The 8,202-nt window shown below is 36.0% G+C and overlaps 2 protein-coding genes across 2 annotated transcripts in view; both read left to right on the plus strand.

The window, feature by feature from the left end:
- The window catches only part of LOC111488888 (alpha-soluble NSF attachment protein 2-like), a 5,179-nt gene extending 995 nt beyond the window's left edge, over positions 1 to 4,184 (plus strand). The window contains exons 2-9 of the mRNA XM_023136818.1: positions 1,068 to 1,117; positions 1,201 to 1,273; positions 2,143 to 2,222; positions 2,409 to 2,560; positions 2,941 to 3,100; positions 3,185 to 3,232; positions 3,554 to 3,634; positions 3,866 to 4,184. Coding sequence (XP_022992586.1) covers positions 1,068 to 1,117; positions 1,201 to 1,273; positions 2,143 to 2,222; positions 2,409 to 2,560; positions 2,941 to 3,100; positions 3,185 to 3,232; positions 3,554 to 3,634; positions 3,866 to 3,946 — 725 coding nt within the window. The 3' untranslated portion in view covers positions 3,947 to 4,184. The remainder of the gene's footprint in view (positions 1 to 1,067; positions 1,118 to 1,200; positions 1,274 to 2,142; positions 2,223 to 2,408; positions 2,561 to 2,940; positions 3,101 to 3,184; positions 3,233 to 3,553; positions 3,635 to 3,865) is intronic.
- Positions 4,185 to 5,289: 1,105 nt separating this feature from the next.
- Positions 5,290 to 8,093, plus strand: LOC111488887. Its single transcript, XM_023136817.1, has 3 exons — positions 5,290 to 5,535; positions 5,613 to 5,732; positions 6,218 to 8,093. The coding sequence occupies exon 3, from the start codon at positions 6,220 to 6,222 to the stop codon at positions 7,882 to 7,884; it is 1,665 nt and encodes a 554-aa protein (XP_022992585.1). The 5' UTR covers positions 5,290 to 5,535; positions 5,613 to 5,732; positions 6,218 to 6,219; the 3' UTR covers positions 7,885 to 8,093.
- The last annotated feature ends 109 nt before the right edge of the window (positions 8,094 to 8,202 follow it).

Consider the following 8,202-nt stretch of genomic DNA (forward strand, 5'->3'; position numbering starts at 1 on the left):
GCCAGTTTTTTTTTTTTTTTTTTTTTTGAGTCCTCTAGATCTTTGTGCGATGCGACTGATTCAATTTTTCATGCCCCAACGCATCAACTTGGACTCAACTTTATTGTCTGGTGCTTGAATTAAAAAGGAATTTAAGAGCTGCATACTGATTCTTTTGTTGGAATTTGACCTACAATATTTCTTATACTGAAATTTGAATTTATTTCTTGATTCTGCTTGCAAGGTATGCACCTGCTTTGAACTAGGAGGGTTAAGATTAATGATCTGAAGAATAAATAAGATACTTTTGGGGAATAAATGCATTTATTTATAGTCGGTTTATGGATGCAACTGCGTTTCCCGTGAGAAAATATGAACTGTTGTCTAGGAATGATGGACGGACACTGTATAAAAAGAATTGGCTGTGTTAGCTATCTCAATATCAATTTGGAGAGTATTGTTTGGGAATGAGTTACAAAACTGAAAACTATAAGCAGAAGTTCATTAATGGTATAGTCATCCAGTGAGTGAAGGACATAGTTAAAATTAAATGGTTTGGTTGCAAGATATATCATCCAAGTGGATGAATAAGTATGAAGTGAAATTGTTCTTCATATGTTAGTTAAAGTCTCCATATGGATGATGAGATATTGACATTGACGAATTAGATATTCTGAATTCTGTTTTTGGATTTTTCTTAATATTTGAAGAGATTTGCCTGTCGACCCATTAGAGGATATATATATTCGTAATCCCTGGGATCTCTTCAGATTTTCTTTTATACAATACTGTCAAAACAGGCATGAATTTCTTTGGTTCTCTACGTAGAAGCCTGCTGTACCATCAAAGATTTTTTGAACTAGTTGATCAACAATACTCAGTTTAGTATATATTTGACTTCCTCTCTCTTCGATTCCTTCTAATTCTATTTTAGCGGCATTAATCCCTTTGCCCTGTGCATTAGAAAGAATCTCAAAACAGTCATGGTCTCCTAATTTTGTAGTCTAATGATTTTGTTGTCATTCACAATTACCTTACCTTTTCTCACTATGATACCTGTTATAATCTCTATGCATGCGGTGTTTTAGGGGATAAAGCTGGGTCAACATACATAAAATTAGCAAGTTGCTATCTGAAGGTAAATGCTTCAAGTGTGTGATAATGCCTATTTCTCATATCTTACCTTCTCCATCTTATTTTTAAAAATGATTTTTTTTATAGGTGGAAAGTAAGCATGAAGCTGCTCAAGCTTATACGGATGCTGCCAATGCCTATAAGAAGACATCTATAAAGGGTAAGTCTAAATTTATAATATATCTCGATTGTAGCATGTCATGGGATCATTAAGCCTACATTGTTGATTCATTATATTTCTACTAGATGACATTACACTAGTAGAATTCCTCATCTTACACAGTCCATCTTCATCTGAACATTCACATTCACAACTTTATCAATGGCATTCCAATATTTTCTGTTCTCAAATACTTGATAACGAAAATCACTTCTCAATTACTCATAGAAGGGGGTTGATTAGTTTTCCCAACTCTTGATGTTTTTGTGAACACGTATACTATTCAACTATGTGACCAACTCCACTTGCCTTTTACGTTCTATGTTTTTCTAATGCTCCCTGCTTTCTTCATTAACTTGTTTGCTTATTTTTCAAATAAAAGAGATTGGGATGACTCATGATGCTCTTTAACACCAATTTCAGGTTCTGTTGGAATTGGACCTCCTTTATATGAAAAATCAATTTTTTATAGCATGAATAGAAAACCAAATGGAGAGAATGAAAAACTAACATAACACTACCTCCACATGTTAGATGGTTTGTTAGAATTGGCTTTTCTTTTAGTTTTATTTCTCTGTCCAAATATTCTTGCTCATGAGTGAATCTTTTGAAAATTGTCTTATTTTATTTTAATTTTCTTTACCTGATATTAGTTCTCTCTGTTAATATAAGTTGCCAACTCAGCAGGACTCAAGAAATAGCTCTCAGGTTCTCATATTTTCTCGTCAATAATGTAAATTCAGATATATTTTTGTTTTGGCTAACTTGTTTAAAATTTAAATCATCTGCTATAATATAACCATGTTTTCCACCATTATGTTGGAAGTCTAGACATTTGTTGAAAGCTAATTTTTTTTGTTGTATTGTAGAGGCCATTTCATGCATGGAGCAGGCAGTAAATCTGTTTTGTGATATTGGAAGGCTCAGTATGGCTGCAAGATATTTGAAGGTGCATACTTATGATACTTAAACTCAGCTCTTTAGCTTGGCAGAATCGTTTAGGAAACTAATTACTCAATAGTGCCTTTGGCTTTCTTTTTCTAGGTCCCCTTTCTTTTGCTTCTGTCTCTACTTTCCTTATCTTATCATTACCTGTAAGGGATTGTTCAAGTTGTAATTACCGTTAGTTATGTAGGAAATTGCTGAACTATATGAATCAGAACAGAACATTGAACTTGCTATTGGTTACTTTGAGAAAGCTGCTGACTTTTTCCAAAACGAGGAAGTAACAACATCTGCGAACCAGTGCAAGCAGAAAGTGGCGCAGTTTGCTGCTCAATTAGAACAGTAAGCATTTCTACTTATACTATTTTTGTACACTTTCTATTTATTAATTATTACTCCTGAGTGGTCATGGATTGGTTAAGTTCTCAATCATATTTTGATGTTTTTGATAGCAATTTAAGTGGCTATTAATGTATACCTTGTGGTTAAACTCATGTACAAGGAAAAACTATTACACAGTATCCTTAGTGTTTTTCTTAATAAATATTTGTATTTTAGTGGGAAATATATCTAACAGTAATGTCAACAGAAATGATTTATATACTAAGGAAATTTATTTTTGAATTCTAAGCTTCAATAGTGCACATGAAGCCTGTGTCCATGATGTGGCGTCTATCTTTTAGTCGTGAGGTAGTTGGTAATCAACTGTGAATTTTCTGTAGATATGAAAAGGCAATTAAAATATATGAAGAGATTGCTCGACATTCACTCAAAAGTAACTTGCTAAAATATGGAGTCAAAGGACATCTTCTGAATGCTGGCTTATGTCAACTCTGCAAAGGTGATATTGTGGCCATCACTAAAGCATTGGAGGAATATCAGGTTCAATTCTCAGCCTTCAATCTTCATGGTGTATATGTACCTTATTGCAACTCTCATTTAAGTGTTCTGCATATTGTTTTACAGGATTTAGATCCAACTTTTTCTGGCACGCGCGAATGTAGACTTTTAGCTGTAAGTTGTTTAGATCTTCAATTGGCGTTTTATTTACTGCTTCCATTCTCATCGATATGCATTGTTACGTAAATTTCATGATTGAGGCAGATAATTATCATCTCTTTTCATTTAGTTTGATTGCAAGTTCAGCTACTTCGACATTTCCACTTGGATTTTTATTTCATTCTTGCATGTTATGTGTGGCTGTCTTCAGATTACTACGATTTCAATTAGATACTTCCTTGCATTTTGCTATCACTTCGTTTTTACTTTTTTTTTTTTTTGGATTTTCAATCAATATTGTTCTCTCTTGAGCTGAAAAAGTGCTTTATCTGTCAGGATATTGCTAGTGCAATTGATGAAGAAGATGTTACGAAGTTTACTGACGTGGTTAAGGAGTTCGATAGCATGACCCCACTGGTGAGTATTTGTGACGTTACATTGCATTATAAACTCTGAAGTATCCAATTTGGTTGATAGAAATTGATAATACCGAGCAATCCTCATGCTGAACTTCATGAGTGTCGCATAGACTAAGGGTTATTCACTTTTAGCATAAGCCTTCGCAGCTTTACTTTTATAGAAAAGGCATCGAAAGAAGATAATTTTTATTACTTATATACCTTTATGATATTACTCTTGGTTTACCAGGACCCATGGAAGACAACTCTGCTGTTGAGAGTGAAGGAAAAGCTGAAAGCAAAGGAGATGGAGGAGGATGACCTTACCTAAATTTCTCTATTTTGTTTTGTTGTGTCACGTTTTGTTGATTGCAGCACTATATATGATGAGATTTATGTAAATTTTCACCACATTTGTAATGCCTGAGATTCTAAAAAATTACCTTGTTTGGGCTTCAGTTTGCCTGAGATTCAGTTTGCGTGCATGAGTTTGTGAAGTTTTCTATTCGGAAGTCGAAACGATGCTTTCCTTTGACTTTGCTGAATGCCAATTTGAGATAATTGACAAATCCTAGCGTTAATTTTACTCCTTCCTTCCCCTCTTTTTTTTTTTTAATTTATTTATTTATTTATTTATTTATTTATCTTAGACTTCTCCTCAAGATTTTAAAACGTTGATGTTTCCAGGCCTTTATAAAAGATGGTTGGTTGCCTTCTCTCATTGATGTGGGATCTCACAATCCACTCCTTTGATCCAACTTCCTTGCTCGTATTCTACTTGGTGTCCCACCCCCTTCGAAACTCAGCCTCCTCATTGACACATTGCTTAGTTCTGATATCATTTGTAACCGATCAAGTTCTTCCTAGACTTTTCATTAGGATTTTAAAATGTGTCTGTTATAAAGAGATTTTCATAACCATATAAAAGTATGTTCCACCCTCCAATCGATCCTATATTTATTATAGAAGGTCTACAACTTAAATTCCTACTCTCTTCCTAAGTTGATATTCAATTTGTCTTTACAAGTTGTGGGGGCAAGGAAGCCAACGAGCTAACTAAAGTTGCACCATAATTTGATTGGCATCTATTATGAAAGTCGTCTTTTTAAATCGTTAATTATTATCCATTCAAACATAATTTACCTATCTTTATAAGTCTGTCAAGTTTAATTTGGATTCCATTATTGAACCACAAAAAAGAACCATAACCACTTGAGTTATCAATTTTTTCTTAATTTTTGTAGTATTATGATTGTTCTCTTGGAAATAGAATATAAAAGGTATGAGAGAAGAAGTCCTTTTTCTTTCTCTCATCTCTCATCTCAATCTTTTGAAAATTAAAGTGGGGAGGAATCTCCCTTACTAAAGTTCCTTTGATTATATTCTCTCCTTTCATCCTAATAAGAAGGTTGGGTATTACATAAAGTAGACATTTTCCCTTCTCCAGCTCTACGGTGCAAAAACAAAAAGAAAAAGAAAAGAAAAAGTTGGAAGTTCTTGCCTTTCTTCAAAGGAGACCCTCATCCATCAAGATTTGATTGATATGTAGATATCTACATACCTGGGAGAGAAGCATCAGCATTTGAATACAGCCACTAATAATGAAGAAAACATATTATAAATGACTCATATTCATGTCACCAAACCCATAATTTAAACCATTTATTGTAAAGTGTGAAACAAAGCCAACAGGCTACGTTTGGTATATCAATAATGGAAGTTTCGGTCTCAGAAGAGGAAAAAAAAAAAAAGAGAGAAAACTGGAAAAGGCAACTTGTTCTCTGGCTGCAACTTCCAGATGCCTCCCTTTGAAAGGCCGTGGAGTCAATGGATGCCTCGCTTGTAAGCTTGTAGCGACGTCGTTCGTTGCGGAGCCAAGGCCAAATTCTACCGGCACCCACCATCGCAACTCGCTGTCTGGTTTGACCATTGCCCTCCTCTCTTTTGACTCTTAGTTTATCGAGGAAGTTGGGTCCTTACAATGCCTTCTTTTGCAGTATGTGGTGGTGAACAGGTCATTCTGCTTTAACCTTCAATAATTTTTATTGAAATCGGATAGCTGAGCTCCTTTGTTCTCGGAACAATCCTCGTGGAATCCGCTAATTTTCAGTTTTTAGGTAAGTTTAATTGGCCCTGACTCGTAAATTTCCCATTCAGTTTGTGGGTTGTTCTACTTCTTCTGGAAACGAACTCCCTATGCTGAACTTTGGTAAGGTATAAGTAAACTTGTATGGTTTGGGGGAATTAGTGAATTGGGTATCTCAATCATTCTGCTTATGGTGTTGGTTTCATAGCTTTGGGGATGGTTTGATTTATCTTTCTGGGTTAGCTTTTGATTGGACTGTTTATTTCATTCGCCAACACAACAGCTTGCTATATTATTGATTCTTTCTACTTTAGCATGGCATGATGATTCTCATCATAAAACTGGATTATTCTTGGGGATTTTCTTGAGCTTCCATGTTTCTAGTTTCTTGGGCTTAATGGATTGCTGGTTGTAATGAGTTCATTCAAAGGCTTTTCTCTTACGATCCATTTGATGGATATGTGAACTGATGCAGCATTTTTTGGTACTGTTTGAAAATGTTGAATCATTTTGTAGCAATGGCCTCAACCAACGATAGAAATGGCAATGGTGAAATAGAAGTATCTAATAGCAAAGAAGGAGAAGCTCAAAATGCTTTCAACTTCTCTACATCTCAAAAAGTCCTATTGCATGATGAAGTCACACAAAGACGATCCCCTATCTCCATTACTGTGGTGACTCCTATTAAGAAAAGTTTCTTCAAATTTGGTTCAGCATCTGCTAGGTTCCAGCAGATTGCCAAGGAGAAGGACGACATGTCCCGTTCTGTGCGTTTTTCAAGTGGTCATCATTTCCGAGAACGCCTAAGTGATGTACTTTCTAAGAAAATTGATTGGGATTCACTCCTGAACATGAGCAAGACATGGATCAGAGACCCATTGAACATAGCTCTTTTCATTTGGATAATTGGTGTTGCTGTGTCAGGTGCAATCCTGTTCCTTGTCATGACCGGGATGTTAAACGCTGCATTGCCGAAAAAATCCGTAAGAGATGTTTGGTTTGAAGTCAATAATCAAATTCTGAATGCATTGTTTACACTTATGTGTCTGTACCAACATCCAAAACGGATCTACCATCTCATACTTTTATCTCGATGGAAACGCGAAGATGTTACTAAACTTAGAAATCTTTACTGCAAGGATGGGACATACAAGCCTCATGAATGGACGCATATGTTGGTGGTTATAATTCTCCTCAACGTGAACTGTTTTGCTCAGTATGCACTTTGTGGTCTGAATTTGGGTTACAGGAGATCTCAGCGTCCAGCCATAGGAGTAGGAATATGCATATCTGTTGCAATTGCTGCACCAGCCATCGCTGGTGTCTACACTATAATTAGCCCCTTGGGGAAGGATTATGATTCTGAAATCGACGAGGAAGCGCAGCTTCCAAATCAGACGGTTAATGGTGATCAACAGCAACCGTCTAGGTCGAAATCACTAGAGAGAAGATATTCGCTTGCAACAAGAGATGAACACAGAATTATCGAGACGAGTCCACAGTGGAGTGGTGGAATACTCGACTTTTGGGATGATATATCTCTAGCATACCTTTCCCTTTTCTGTAGCTTTTGTGTCTTTGGTTGGAATATGGAGAGACTAGGCTTTGGAAATATGTATGTCCATATTGCAACTTTCATTCTGTTCTGTATGGCTCCTTTCTGGATTTTTCTCTTAGCTGCTGTAAACATCGATAACGAAACCGTTCGGACGCTTATGGCGGTCACCGGGATTGTTCTTTGTGTATTTGGTTTACTCTATGGCGGTTTTTGGCGGATACAGATGAGAAAGAGATACAATTTGCCAGCATATAGCTTTTGTTTTGGCAAGTCTGCTGTGGCTGACTGCACTCTATGGCTCTTCTGTTGTTGGTGCACTCTGGCACAAGAGGCACGCACTGGAAATTCATATGACATAGTACAAGAGAAGTTTTGCAGAAAACAAACAGAAGCAGGGGGGAGTAAGCAGGTCCATGGTGAAGATAACAAATCCATTTCAGGTTCTCCACAGGCAAACATCTCCAGCCCATCTAAGATTATTGCAGGAGGGTCTCCTGTTCCCATCTCAAAGGGTTATTACAGTCCACAAAGGGCTTTTACTTCAGTGAAAGAGGAACTTGAAGAAGGTGCAGATAAAACTATGATGCCTCCTTCGCCTCCTTTGATTCAGAGAGAAGCGACGTAACTCGGTTCAGGTAAAGGCTTGCATTTGTGGTGTGTGGATGGATTTAGTGTTTTTTTGTACTATTTTTGTGTGTTTATAACGATTTGGAATTGCCTCCTTATTCTTGAATGTCTATTACCCATAGAGAGCTCCTACTGAAAGCCTGAAGTTTGTATCATACTCATATAATTTTGAGTTTTATTCAAATATCCACTTTGGCCTTTTTTGCATATTGTGTACTATGATGATCGTTTTTTCTGGTTTGGCTCTGCTATAGGAAACATGGCTTTTTTTTTTTTTTTTTTTTTTTTTTTTTTTTTTTTTTTTTTTTTTTTTTTT

The sequence above is a fragment of the Cucurbita maxima genome, unplaced genomic scaffold (genome assembly GCF_002738345.1).
Source record: "Cucurbita maxima cultivar Rimu unplaced genomic scaffold, Cmax_1.0 Cma_Scf00014, whole genome shotgun sequence".
NCBI lineage: Eukaryota > Viridiplantae > Streptophyta > Magnoliopsida > Cucurbitales > Cucurbitaceae > Cucurbita > Cucurbita maxima.

Bases quoted from the DNA above. Each gene is read 5' to 3' on its own strand.
- LOC111488887 (XM_023136817.1), top strand. From the start codon at position 6,220: ATGGCCTCAACCAACGATAGAAATGGCAATGGTGAAATAGAAGTATCT.